Here is a 15096-nt window from a genome sequence, read left to right as displayed (position 1 = left end):
CCAAGGGGTGGCACCACACTTAACTTTTGCCTTCCACATTAGCATATCTGTTGACACTGCCACTGTTCCAGTACGGTTTGTGCAAACAGTTCTAGGAGAAACTGTTTTTCAGTAGGATTCCTAGTATTCTGACTTTTACAGTGTTTCCACACCCTCTTCTAAGATGTTCCCTGAGCAGGACTGTGATGGGTGGAGATGTTTCGTCTAGTTCTGGATTTCTGGGATGGTCTTCACTTGCTGTAAAGTGAAGCTTCTTCAATAGCAGTGATCACTATACGTACCTTTAGGTATAAGGATAGGATTCAGGATGTAGTAATTATGGTCTTCTGGTCACCTGCTAGTCGTCCCTTCTAGTCTAAGATCCATGCTCTCACCAGCCAGGAAATATGGCTACCACCAGCCTGCAAGTACAACTGTTTGCACCTTTATACATAGCCTGTCATGCTGGTAATTGCTGTCCATAGGTATTGTCCGTAGGTTCATAGGTATTTTATCTGGTTCGGACTCTAATTGCTTCCTTCCTTTGCTCATAGTAAACTTTGGAACCATGAAAGATATGCCACGGGAAAGAGGATTTCAGGTCAAATCCAGCTCCAGACCCAAGTTCTATGTCCTAAATCGATGGTGTCTTCAGCAATAAAGGTCCGCCATCAACCCTTGAGAGGAAACCAAGGTCTACACGGGTAATATTGTTTTAGAGAGTCACCAGGACCAGCCTGGCCAAGCCTTCAAAGGGAAGTTCCTCTTGTCTGGTACTGTGGTTTTGTTAGTCTATAGTTCTTGTAATGAGCACTGTCGGTCCAAGTGATTAAACATCCTTTAAGAGAGAGGGAGGAGAAGGAGAGAGAGAAAGGTTATGTGACTGTGTATGTTAGGATTTCTATTGCTGTGATGAACACCATGACAAGAATATCACTGTCACATCTCACGAAAACAGAAAAACACTTAGGATTTATATGAAATCACAAAAGATATCAGAGTCAAAGTACTCTTAACCCAAACTAAATTATCAAGTATTAGTGACCAAAAGAATAAAACACTAGTGTTACAATAGATCCATAGGCAAACAAAATATATACACCATCAAGAAATACATACAATCTGCTATTCAACAAATGTGTCATGACCATACATTGTAGAAGTGAGAAGAATTTTTAAGATTAATATCATGGGAAAGAACAGAGTATTTACATGGAGATAAATAAAATTAATCTATATCCCTCACCTTATCCAACATTCAACACTTAGTGGCTTAAAGACATAACTCTAAGAATTAAACTATGAAACTGCTAGAATTAGAGAAACACTCAGGGGATGACACAGGTGAGAATATTTTTAGGTAAAATGGAAAATAAAACCAAAAATGGACCAATGGAATATGCCAATCTAACAGGGATGAATGACAGAATGGAAGAAAGTATTTGTAAACTGTGTATCTGATAGGATCTTGGTAGCTCCCTAATTTGACCTGGGGCCTGAGAAGTGTATGAGAATAATCTTTTCTGAATCTCCACTGAGATAATTTAAATGTGTATATACACAACGATTTTCCAAGCACAAGAAATAAAATGTTTATGCATATAAATATCTAAATACATGTCTAAAACTTATATCCCTTAGTTTTCTATCAAATGTTTCTCAGAGAAAACATCTAGATAAATTCATAAACAACCACGTGAATAAAAATGAAGAAAGACTACAACAATTCCAGCAAGTGTTCCCCTGAGAGAACAAAGCTGTTTCCTCCACTAATTGGCTTCATCAGGAAATAAGGGCTCTCAGGTCCAACAAGCACCTCACTGCCATATCGGGAGTTTCATAATTATCACAATATAGCTTTTATCTTTAAAATGCTAAGTCCTTTAGAAAAACTATAAGTTAATCATAAAAGATTTAACAATCCCTTTCCAGTTTGACATCTATTTGAGCGTGTTTTCCTTTTCTTCCTCCTCTCCTCCCTCCCTCCCTTTCCATTCTTCCCCCAACGTATTTTCATCCTTTGTCCTCAGCCCTTTCCACCCTGTCTTTTTGAGCACATGTCACGTTACTCTAAAACATTAGAAAGGTCAGGTCCTAGACCTGTTTATGATCGCAACTCATTCTATATAGAACAGGTTAATTCTCTATTTATTATTCGGTTCCCTTTCATTTAACAAAGAAAAGGAATATCCCAGATCACATGTAGTGTACTTTTTAGTCAAGCATTCTCATAACTACATGAAACTTTTCATGAATTTGGAGCCTGGGCTGCAGTACTTAACGCTCCAGAGAAACCATTAAACTCTTATTACCAGTGCAGGACTGGGTCTCCAAAGACAAACAATTCCTACAGATCTTTCTAACAAGATGCCTTGAGCATAATTAAGACTTATTGGGTGCTCAGAGACAAATAATTACAAAACTTAATTAATGATCTGTCACACTTCTAAACAAGTTTCAGAGGAACCAATTAATAGGGACAATTAAAACTTCCTGGGTGTTAATTAGTGTTCAGTTCTGAAGTTATCTCGCAGGACTTGGTAGATAGCAAAGAGGTCTCAGTTCTGATGACAGCCAGGTTGGTGAAAAGCAGGAAGGTCAGTCTGTATCGTTATTATTCATTAACTTATGTCCTGTCATCCTGGCTCTTGATTCTTTACCCTACAAATGAAACAGAATACAACATAACACATTCAATTCACAACAACCAATAGATCAAATACTAAACAGAAATCTGTAGGAGAAAGTGAAATTCAGATCTTCACCATACGAATAGCAGAAGTCTTTCTAGATAGTCACACTGAAACATCACCTTTTGATCTGGAGCAACTGTCAAAAACTCTAGAATTCTCACTCCCTCCATGTAAAAGGAAGTTATGGATTCATCAACGAAGAATTTCACAACATGATTATTGAGTGTTTGCATGATACATAAAAGAAATCAATACATGTACAAAGTCACCATTGTGTAGTTCCCTTTTTCCTTCTCAATCCTGGGCTCACTCTTAACTTCAACTAAATCAGGTGGTTCTGTTCAATTCCAACTGATTGACTCTAGACTAAGAAGTTCTGTTCTTGGCCTTTTCCTCCAGAAAAAAGGAAACAACTCCTTTAATTTCGTGCTGTAAACTTAACTCACTAATATTTAAATTATCAGTCAAAACTGAGTATCTAAAGCCCTGAGAGATGTCTCATTGTTTGAAGTGCTTACTGCACAAGCATAAGAAATTGTGATCAGGCCATCAGCACAAACTAAAAGCTGGGTCCTGTGGCACACATCTGTAATCTCAGGGTGATGGGGTGGACATAGACATATTCCTCGTGCTTACTGATCAACAAATCTAGCTGAAATTAAAGCCACAAACTCACTGGGAGACTAACTCCAAAATGAATGTGGAGGCTGATAAAGGAAAAGACCCAACTTTGACCTCTGTCTTATATGTATACATGCACGAGAGAACACACATTCAACTAAGCACACACAATTATTTATATAGTTTTTCTTTCCATAAGACATTAGTCAAAGGTATTTTGTTGGACATAGTGGGAGAAGGGAACTAGTGAAGACAGTCAATTGCAAATATGTATTTATCAGCATTTGAGAACCTCATTAGTCCTAAAGGTGACATATTTAGGTCAAAAATACTATTCCTAGAAATTAATTGTCACAATGTTAGACATACTTCAGCCGGCAATGATAGATAGAGTCAGTCTTTATGTATATATTAAATTCATTTTTTGGATCTGACAACTCAAAGAATTAATACAAAAAATATGCAGCCAAGCAATAATTGGAGAGAATTAGTGTATATGAACAGAGACAAAGATGTGGGATACTACAAAAATGGTTGACAACCTGGACAGATATTCAGCCTCAAGTTTTTCAAAGTCTGCAATCCAAATCTCTCAATGTAAGTGTGGCTTTTACCTTTTGTTAGAGAAGCTCCTTTCACAGAAGATGGAGATGATTACAGAAATCTACAAGTGATCAACGTGTATAGAACGACTGTAGGGATCCCAACCTTCACTGGTAAACCTGCAACGCAACCCTTACACCTAAGGTTGAGGGATATTGTAGGAGGAGAACGACTGTAAGAGTCAGGGGAACATCTTCTGTAATAGAGTGTCTTCTAGACAGTACAAGGATGCTGTATCTATGAAATTTCCACAACATTGTGAATAAGACGTGCATGATGACAACGCCAGTTTATATGCCCATGTAGATAGAAGAAATCTCACAAAGTCCCAAGCCTAGATGAAGAACTTTAGGCAATAATGGCTGAGAATCAGTTTTCTGCAGAGCTGAGGCCCCCAATATGTTATTCAATTCCAAGTGGTCACCTTAAAAAGTGAGCATTTTGGGCAGTATTAAATGGAATATATAATACATATTATATAACAATTACTTATGTATGAGTGTAACAGTAATAATTAAGATATAATCAACATAAATATGGATGTAACAATAATATGGGAAAAGTCATGAATTTGAGAAGGAGTGCAAGAATAAATAGAAATTGGAAGGAGAGAGAATGGGATAGAAATGATATAAATACAGTACTTATCTATAAAATTTTCAGAAAGCCAAATTTAAATTTTAAAAGAATGTATACATCAAAAAATCATTTGAAGAAGGGAAGAGTAAAATGATGTAATTATTATCTCAATAACTAAAAGAAATATTTCAAAAGATATCATTTTATAATTTTCACAAAATAAATAATTATGTGTCAATATAAAATTTAAATACATTTTTTAATTTTATGCCTGTGTTTATACTTTAAATGCCTAATGCTGAACACTTTTTATCCATGAGAAGCTACATTGAAACTTTATCAGTTTCCTACAAAGTACATTGAGTTTTTAACATGATAACCTAGTATGTTTATTATGGTCCTTCCTCCCTTTTGACAAGACATTCAATGTCTTATATAAGTCATCTCTGAAGTACTATTTACAAGGAACTATGAAATTTAATTGTTCTTCAAACATTTCTAATATTTTAAATAAATAATGATCTTACATAGTTATGTATAGTTTGAAATTATAAATATGCCTGTCTTCATTGTGTAATATGAAAAAAGAATGGAATAATTGAAATATCCAAACTTTTCTGCTTATGTAATTCAACAATTTTCTGTGGTGTTATGAATAATTGTTTGATTGGTATCCAAATATAAATTTAAATTTTGAATTGATATTTTTATTCTCTGCATGTTGCCTCCATATTCAATCTAAAATAAGAATCTAAAATTCATCAATTTTAGGGCGAAAATACGTTTATATGATCATGGATGAATTTATAGCTGATGATCTCCTAATAATGAATAGAATCCTGAAAAAATAATACTTGTCCAGGATATTGTCATTATCGTTTCTGTTCTAAAATCTAAAATAAATGTCCTATGGAAACAAAATCAAATTCCTCATTCAAACTTCTTAAAATATTTTGTTATTTTGATATTTTGTTATTTTAAATAAATTTAATGCTGTCATATCATATTTTATTTTACAGATTATTTTTAGTTTTTAATTTTGTGTTTGGTGTGCTTGTGTATGTCATAGCACCTGGAGGTCAGAGTATGACTTGCAAGAGTGAGTTCCTCTCTTCCACTGTTTGCATTCCTTGAACCAAACTCAAGGTGTCAGGCTCGGCAGCAAGCACTTTTAAAGGTAAGCCATCTCACCTCACAGCACAATTTTCAGTTAATGATCTGTCCTACCAACTCAAGCTTAGACATTCTAGTTCTTTCTAATTATCCAATAAATTGTTCAAATACTAAAACTGGTTTTTTTTAAATTATTTTATCAGCTCATCTGAGTCTACCAGGTAGACATACATCTGGTGGAGAAATGAATCAAGTTAGAGAAGAAATAAAAAGCCACTCATGTCTAAATAATACACTGTGCAGTTCACTTTTCTTTAATGTAGACATTGACAAGAAAAGATACAAATTCAATTCTCCTTCTGTTTAAGACCAAAGAGGTCGAGGGTGCTTCCCTGGCATAAGTGATCTTACTTGGAGGTTCTCCCAGCCTCAATTTCTGCATTCTGTTCTGCTCTTTTCTATTTTACAGACAGTAGCCAGTAATAGGAATATTGAAAAATAAATAAACTTAGTCTTTCATTTACAAAAGTCCTACTCCTAATCAGTATTATTCTATATGATTAAATCTAGAAGGCACCTTCTTGGATCAGTGAGAGAATTATTGTAGATAACCAGAGATGTGAAAAACACATTTTACAATCATGAACTAATGAAATCATGAAAATGTCCAATTGTGATTTGTCACCCTTCGTTGGAATGGGTTTTTTGTTTTGTTCTTGTTTTGTCTTAACAATCAGTGACATACCAGCAATAAAAATGTGCTTTCTTTTCAGCTTTTGGCCTATCTGATTGGAAGACTCCAGATTTGTGAGCCAATTGAGGGGTTTTTCTTTGTCATCCATACTATTTAAACAATTTCAATAATTGCAGTTTTCCTCAAAACTTTAGACTCACAAAGAATCTAATGACAGACCCACAGACTCCCGTGTAGGTCAACAGCGGGTTTTCTTGGCCTGGAAGTATAATGGCATCAGCAAGTAGAGCTGTACAATTTCCTAGAAACCAGATTGCATTTTCCAATGAGTGGCCGAAATGGCAGGTGAAACACATGGTATCCTGGTGTCCAGTCATCAGGGAGAAGCTGGGACCCAAGCTCTGGCAGGGTCTTGGGTGGATTCCCATGTCTCCATCCCCTCACTACAGTCAATCTCACATCTTTCTGTAAAGATGTGCCAGATACAAAAAATATTAATTGGAATTATGTTCATCCAGTTGATAATTTTATAGATGAATTCCTCATAAAAGAATATCCAATTTTAAAAGGATTACAATTTTCAAATTTACCCCTTCTCTCTATTCCTTTGTCTGTCTATCTATCGTCTATCTATCTATCTACCTATCTATCTACCTATCTATCTATCTATCTATCTATCTATCTATCATCTATCTCCATGTCTTTGTCTATGTCTATATCTCTGTCTTTATCTCCCTACCCTATCTCTATCCCTATCTCTATCCACGTCTCTCTTTGAGACAAGGTCTCATATTAGTCCAGCTGGTCAAAAACTATGTATCTAAGGATGGCTTTGAACTTCGGCTCTTCTTTTCTCTACTTTCTAAGTGCTGGGATTATAAGTGTGCATCACCGTACTGGGTTTAGAGGGTGCTGGAGATTGAGCCCAGAGCTCCATGCATTGTAAGTTAGCACTGTACCAACTGAGCTACGTCCTTGGTCAAAATTTCATTTTTAATTGAGAAAAATTTATCTAAGTAAATATTAGATGTTTTACTGAGAAATTATATTAGTTCTTTTTTTTCCTGTCTGAGAAGAATACTCGACAAAATCTATGTAAGCAAGGAAGGGTGAACGTTTTGTTTTAATTTTAGCTTTCTCCTGTTAATGGCTTTATGGTACAGTCCACGATGGCACTAAAGCCATAACTGCTGAAAATGAGGCAGGAAATGATCAGAGGTGAATTTGTGTGCTCAGTCCATTCCTGTTTTTTTTTTTTTTTTTTTTTCAGTCCAGGAACCCAGTCCATGAAATGATGCTGCCCACATTCAGGAAAGGTCTCCCTGGAAACCTCACAGATGCATCCAAATGTGCACCTGCCAGATGATGCTAGATCTGATGACAAAGGTGGTAAAGATTAGCGACCACTGAAATACATAAACACAGCTTCTAAAATATTAGGCAGGCCACAAAAGAGTCATTAGTAATAAATATTAGACTTATCAATGAAATTGAGAAATAAAAGATGTAGTAATAAATGTTCTATCTAAACAAAGGTCAGAAGCAAACTGATTATATTGACACAGAAAAGAAGGCTGAACGAAACAGGTATCACTGTAATATATATTTCTTAGTCCAACACAAATGTAAAAGAAACATTTGAGGACAGGGAAGCAGTGATAGAAAACTAAGCAGAATATAATTTGACATCCGTGGGGGTTTTGCTTTGTTCTGTTTTGCTTCCAGGGAACTTCACAAAGCCAGTGACACCTACAAGCCCCAGCCTCTATGTCTCTCAGAAGAGGATGATTCCGACTTTATAATGTCATCTTGAAACAAAATTATTTTTACAGGCATCACAATACCACCTCCATAGTTTTTCTGTATTTTATGCTGACAATATATTTTAAGAGTTCGATATTTGTCGGCATTTTTAAATTTCCATTATGTATTTAGCATAGTGAGCATAGATTTATTAAAGTGAGAAAGAACTACCAAGAGCAAGAGTGTCACCAAGATTTGAAGGTCTACAACTTCCATTATTGTATATGAGCTTTGTGCCACCAAAAGAAAGGTTTCTTTTGGAGTATTTTAAAGTTTCTGGAAGATGAAAATAAAATTGAAAAAAGTAAAAAAAAAAACCACAGAACAAATATTCTAATAGCCAACTACAGGAAGAGCAATGAAAGCAGCAGCAAACATTTTTTGTGCGCCTTTAGAAGTAGCGAGGGACCAACTAGGAAAGATATTTGCAGCTAAGAGAGCAGAGCTGTTTTATCTGTTATTGCTCTGATGGCAGCAGACACGCAAGGATGTTTGACAAGTCGGAGCTAAACTCTGTGTCTCTAGGATGGACATATCCAAGCTCTTTTGCATGCCGTAGGAAACCTTTTATCCTCTATAATTAGTTCCATAATCAAAAGGCATGTCAGCACCCATCCGTGAGGATTAAATGATTACGCGATGATGAAAGCTCATAAGCCAATTAAAGTGCCAGCCTTTCACTAGGGAGTCGGTGCACACAGGCACACTCTAAACGTTCCTTGATCTCTCAGCCCACACAAATCATTTCTCCAAGCCTGGCGTCTCCCTAACACTACAAGAACAGGAACATGGACAGGCCGCTTTAAATGTTGTTTCTATGCTGATGCTGCCATCTAATGGTCAGATGCTGCAATAGCATAGTGAGAAATGGCTACTCAAAATGAAGGCCTTTATTGAACACACATGATACTTCTCAAGCAGGTGATGACTTAAAAGATACAGGGAGATAAAAAAAAAAAGGGTTTCTCATTACTTCCATGAAATGGTTCATGTTGTGAATACCCTATTATGAGAAAAGTTTGACTCTCACATTCTAAAATACAACTAGTGTCTAAAACTAAGTTGGTAAAAAAAAAAAAAATCCAGGATATAAAGACATGTTAAAAGAGTATTTATTAACCTAAAGCTATAGAAACATCACAGATGATGGATGCAAGACGCTTATAAGACAAAGGACTCGGTTGCTATAATCAAAATGATCACACAAGTTCCAGCCAAGAGTTCCCACCCTGTATAATTTAAATATGTCAGGGATAGAAACATTGGCGTGAAAATCTAGAATTTCCCAGGAGCACCCACAAATCTTCCACTGGTGTATATCACGTGTACTTGGTCACCCGGCAACAACAGGAGACTGATAACTATGTCACTCATCTTCCACCAAAGGGTTGTCATTGGTTAGTAGTGATCGCAGTGTAATAGCCTAAACCTAAAGGGAGACTGGGAAGTGTAGTCATGTACGTTGGCTGCAGGTACTTATATTTATAGCTAAAACTGAGATTTTAAGTAAAAATTTTAATAGTGGACATTGGGATTCGTCCATATATATTTATACTACAGAGTTAAATGTAGTACAGTTGGCATCTGTCTTTCCTGGTGATTCTTTGTCTTATTATCATGATGGTACATCTCATAAGGGCAGTGTCCCCCACACCCATGTATTAGGAAATGAACAAAACCTAAAAACTTGTTTCTTCTGTGTCTCTCATTTTCACAGCTTCCCAGGGGTGTCAGAGGACCAGCCTTAGCAAAACTAGCTCTTGCCAGGGTAGACGTATAGGGATTTAGACATATAGTAAAGAATATGAAGACACATATATATGAAAATAATAAAACGGAGAAGCATATAGGATAGTATCAAGAGGGAATTCCAGTGAATACTGAAAATCACTTGCCTTTAATTTCCAATTGCTTTAAATACCCCTAACACCAAAAGGTGGGAGTAAGACAAAAACTGAATTAAAATGATAAAACGAAATGAACAGACAAACTGAAGGTTGCAGGCTACATCAGCATTCTGTTGCTACAACAAAACAAGTCATGCTCACACCCTATACATTCTGTAAATCCCAGGTGGATTCTAAAGTTATCTCTAAGGGAACTGAAACTTTGTTGGATCCACATACTTTGTTTGAGGTAGGTGAAAATCTACTTCACTTTTCCTGAAGTACAAGGCCTGGCTATTAGCCGCACCTGTGGACAATAACCTTGAGAGAGCAGAACTCTGACCTAAATCTAGGTGGGACTTCTGTTTGAGGAAGAAGCACAATAACCTTGAAGGAATAGACGTCTGACCAACTCTCTGACCTTTGGTCAACATGGAAACAGACTCACATTTTTGGGCCTCTGCAGAAACAGTGATATACCGTCATAGGATCATAGTGGAGACTTGGAGTAACCCAATACCCTTACTGGTTGAACCAGTCATGCCCCAATGCCACCCCAGTCACCCCAGTAAACATGAGTCCTGACCTGAGCTTCAGTACCAGTAACCGATGTGGGAATATGATTGACTGTTGAACAAGTTAACAAAGAAGCTTTTGTTTTATTTCTTTTTTTATTTGAGGGTTTTAGTTAAATAACATTGTATATTTCCTCATTTAAATCATAGAAAAATAAAATCAGTATATGAATGTACTTTATAACATCAAACTCTGTGATCAGATAGATATTCAGTTGCCACTGGGAGGTGGTGGCATAGTCCTTTAATCCCAGCACTAGGGAGACAGAGGCAGAAGGACCTCTGTGAGTTCGAGGCCAGCCTGGTCTACAGAGTGAGTTCCAGGACAGGCTCCAAAGCTACAGAGAAACCCTGTCTTTAATTTGGTACAGATATTGAGTGATGGAGGCTTGTGGAAGAGTGTGTAACTTGAAAGCAGAATGCAGAGCACAGGGTGTAAACAGTTATTTTTCTTACCCAAGGAAAGGAAGGAATAGCAATGGTGACAAATGAGGTAGAAACACAAATCCTGCCTAAATAGCTATTCCTTTGCCTGCGACTCAGAAACACTGAGTAACCTGGAACCATGGGAACATTGCAGGTGTGTTTGCTTTTCCTGAAAGTTCTTCTAAGAGTCCCCTACACGTTTTGTCTGTACGTGTGTGTGTGTGTGTGTGTGTGTGTGTGTGTGTGTGTGTGTACATGTGCGTGTACGTGCATGTGTATGTTCAAGCTTAGGTACATGTGTGAAGGTTAGAAGCGAGCCTCAATCATCAGCTTGCATTTTCCTTCTTGTTTGAGATAGAATCGCATATTGTTCCCCATTGTTGCTGGCAGAGTAACTGAGCTACAAACTTGTGGAAGGTTCTCCTGTCTCCACCTCCCAAGGAAGCTGGCTTCACAGATGTGAAATTCTTCACCAATTTTACATGAGTTCTGGGGCTCTGAACTCAAGTCCTAACTGTATCCACTGAGCCATCTTCCCAGCTCTATAAGCAATTTTTATTCTATTGACTAGTCTGAAGTGTATCTAGGTCCTCTTCTCTTTAGGCAGTCCTACTGTTAGCAGGACTTGCTATCAGAGACATCCTAGTTCAAAATAGTCATGTTTGTAAAAGCCAAAAAACCTTACTGTACCTAATAAAAAAGTATAAACTTGATCACCATACAGGATGGATTTTTATCATAACTGCAAGGGGAGGAGACTGAAAGGATTCTCAGTTTTAAAAAATAAAAATCAAACAGTTAAAACACCAGGCTAACTACACAATTAAAGAATCACAAACTAGAGGGTGGAAATATAAGACTCTCTCATGCTATTTTATCATTTCATAGAATTAAAGACATTGCATTGGGTACCAGAATTTTCAGTGGCAGACGAGTTAAGAGATGGAGAAAGTGGGAAGACAGTAAGCATAGAGTTGAAGCTTGCCCAGCACTGTGACTAAGTGTCAGAGGGATGTACCAGTGACACAGGAGAGTGTACCATGATTGACAGGAATTCTAATAAAAATCACAGATTCAAAGAACCTTGCTATCAAGTACAGACCAAGTTTGGATAACTTTTGTTTTTAGGAGGACAAGCAGTCACTCTTTTTTTTTTTTTACTAAAAGTAGCAAGCACACTCATATCTGAGATTGCTCATCCTAGCCTCCAACTAATTGTTTAAAAAAATAAATTGCATGAGTTAAATGGAAGAACTTTCTGAGCTACAATATGAGTCCATTTTATGTTCCCCTATTGGCACTGTTTCTGTTTCCTTACCAACTTGGCTCAGAATCCAGGCTTTCATTCTGAGACAATTGCAGCATACAGTCTTGTTTATGTGTCCTCTGACCTGTCTGGATCTGCAGCTCCTGAGAGAACCTGAGGAACCCGTCTAAACCCAAAGCAGTCTATCCTCAATCATGACAAAGTGCTGTATTTAGAGTGACCCCAACACTTGAAGCAAGTCTGACTGTGTTCTGAAGAAAAGAGGACCATGATGCTGTTTTACATCAAGGTCTCCAGACCAGGCATGCTGCACCATGAGCTCTTTTCCGTCAGAGTCTCCTGACCAGGCATGCTGGACCACGATGCTGTTTTCCATCAGGGTCTTCTGACTAGGATGCTGAACCATGATGCTGTTTTCCATCAGGGTCTGCTGACCAGGCATGCTGGATCACGATGTTGTTTTACACCAGCATATTCAAATCAGCCATGCTGGACCATGATGCTCTTTGACATCAGGGTCTCCTGACCAGGCACGTTGTAACCCAGAGACAACATTGCGAAATCCTTTTGAGCAGGGCTTGAGATAGATCCGCAGTCTGGTTTTTCCTTGTATCACTACAGCATGCTTCACCTGTTTTTATCTCCTCAGTTATAGATCTTGTAAAGAGGCAAATAACTGAAATAATTATATTTTATACCATATACAACCAGCATAATTAAAAATCATGGTAGATTCTGATTTTTTTTCATAAAGTCACTTTCAAGTAAAATCTTATCTTTTTAAAGTAAGCAGAATTTTTTATTCTTTGAACATTTCATACAAACATCTAAGACATTTTGATTAAATATAGATCCTTCCTTGTTTTTTTAACTCTTTAACGTTTTCAAGTTGGCAGAAAGTTAGTAAAGTTGTCTATAAACTTTATCAACTATTGTTTGTTTTGCTTTGATGTGTAAACAAAAAAAGCTAGTGTGAAAATAAATTATACAGGAAGAAAATTAAATAAGTGAGAAAAAATTTAGTTGAAATTACTTTCACTCTAAGCGAAGCCTTCTGCCTCTTATTTTCGATTTTATATGTAGGAAATAGGGACGTACATTCTACAGTGTACCGCTCATATCTATTGGTACTGTATTTATTAGATTTTACTTTACTTACAGTAATAAACATATTTAAGAGAGAAAACACACTTACATAGGGAGTTTTAGCATTCATTCGTAGTTACATGATTAAATAAAGCTTAATTATTTTATTTAATAAAATAAAATGTATTTTATGTAGTAAGATAGAAAGCTATGTGAAATGATAAAAAAGGTGCCAATTATGTCAATTACAAATTCTGCAAACTATTATGTTAGGATGATGTATTGTGTAGGTAGATTTGATCATGTCTATCAGCTTTGCCTTGAATCTATTTTCTAGGCATTTAGGATTTTTTTATTTTTGTGTTTTGTTTTTGTTGTTTTGGGGGGTGTTTTTCAAGCCAGGGCTTCTGTGTAACAGTCCTAGCTGTCCTGGAACTAGCTCTTGTAGAGCAGGCTGGCCTCAAACTCACAAAGATCCACCTGCCTCTGCCTCCCAAATGCTGGGATTAAAGGCGTGGGCCACCACTGCCCAGCCCCTATATTCTGTTCTTGATGACAATTTAGTTTTTAAGGAAAACTTTGGCCTTGGTGACTGTCCTGCCCATGGCCGCTTTCACCTCCTTATTCCTCAGGCTGTAGATGAGTGGGTTGAGCATTGGAATCACCGCTGTGTAGAACACAGACACCACCTTATTAAGGTCCAGCGAAGAGATGGCGCTTGGCCGCACATAGATAAAAAAGAGAGTCCCATACAGAATGGAAACCGCTGTGACATGGGATGAGCAGGTGGAGAAGGCTTTCCTCCGCCCTTCAGCAGAGCGGATCCTCAGGATGGCCATGAGGATGTGGAAGTAGGAGATTACGATGGTGGTGCTGCTGACAACCAACACAGCTCCTGCCACAATGAACACCAGCAGTTTATTGATTCGTATGTCCGCACATATGAGGGAGAGGATAGGAGACATGTCACAGAAGAAATGATTGATGATGTTGGAGCCGCAAAAGGGAAGTCGGAAAGCAGCTGTAGTGTGAGTCATGGTGTTGAAGAAACCAACAGCATACGGTCCCATCACCAGCTGTATGCAGAGTCTCTGGGACATGGCCACTGAGTACAGCAGTGGGTTACAGATGGCCACATAGCGGTCGTAGGCCATGGATGCCAAGAGAAGGCACTCGATGGCCACAAAGAACCCAAAGAACCATTGCTGCAAGGCACAGCCCATGAAAGAGATGACTTTCCGTTCTGCAAAGAAATCTGTGAGCATCTTGGGGCCCACAACTGATGAGAAGCAGATGTCCACAAATGACAGGTGGCTGAGAAAAAAGTACATGGGGGTGTGAAGACGAGAATCTACACGAATGAGAATGATCATACCCAAGTTTCCTGTCATAGTAACCAGGTAAAACAGTAGAAAGAGCAAGAAGAGGAAGACCTGAAGCTTAGGGTGGTATCTCAAGCCAATGAAAATGAACTCTGTGATCCTTGTGTCGTTGCCATATGCCATCGGTAAAGTTGGTCTCTGTAGCAAGAAAAACAAAGAACTATAGGAGCGTCACATCTCTCAGTAAGGCACAAGAGGCTGAAGCCACAGCACTGGATTTTAGGATCAACAAAATATACTAGCAAATCAAATATGTGTTATCAGAAGAGTAACGTGAGTTAAAATACAACAGAGAAAATGAGGGTGTTAGTATAAAAGGGTTCAACATTACCTGTAAAATCATCACAGTCCAAAAGGAAAAGCATTGTTGTTATTTTCATTAAATTTTT

General features: G+C 37.5%; 1 protein-coding gene across 1 annotated transcript; it reads right to left on the bottom strand.

Moving 5' to 3' along the window:
• Positions 1–13885: 13885 nt before the first annotated feature.
• Positions 13886–14830, bottom strand: LOC125405086 (olfactory receptor 5G9). The gene has a single exon (XM_048441481.3). It carries the CDS (start codon positions 14828–14830, stop codon positions 13886–13888), a length of 945 nt encoding a protein of 314 aa, XP_048297438.3.
• Positions 14831–15096: the final 266 nt, after the last annotated feature.

The sequence above is a fragment of the Myodes glareolus genome, chromosome 6, assembly GCF_982192425.1.
Source record: "Myodes glareolus chromosome 6, mMyoGla1.1, whole genome shotgun sequence".
In the NCBI taxonomy this organism is placed as follows: domain Eukaryota; kingdom Metazoa; phylum Chordata; class Mammalia; order Rodentia; family Cricetidae; genus Myodes; species Myodes glareolus.
The sequence above is the reverse complement of the archived record's forward strand: the minus strand, read 5'-3'. Positions and strand labels throughout refer to the sequence as shown.

Coding starts and splice junctions, on each gene's coding strand:
- LOC125405086 (XM_048441481.3), bottom strand. CDS start 14,830: ATGGCATATGGCAACGACACAAGGATCACAGAGTTCATTTTCATTGGC.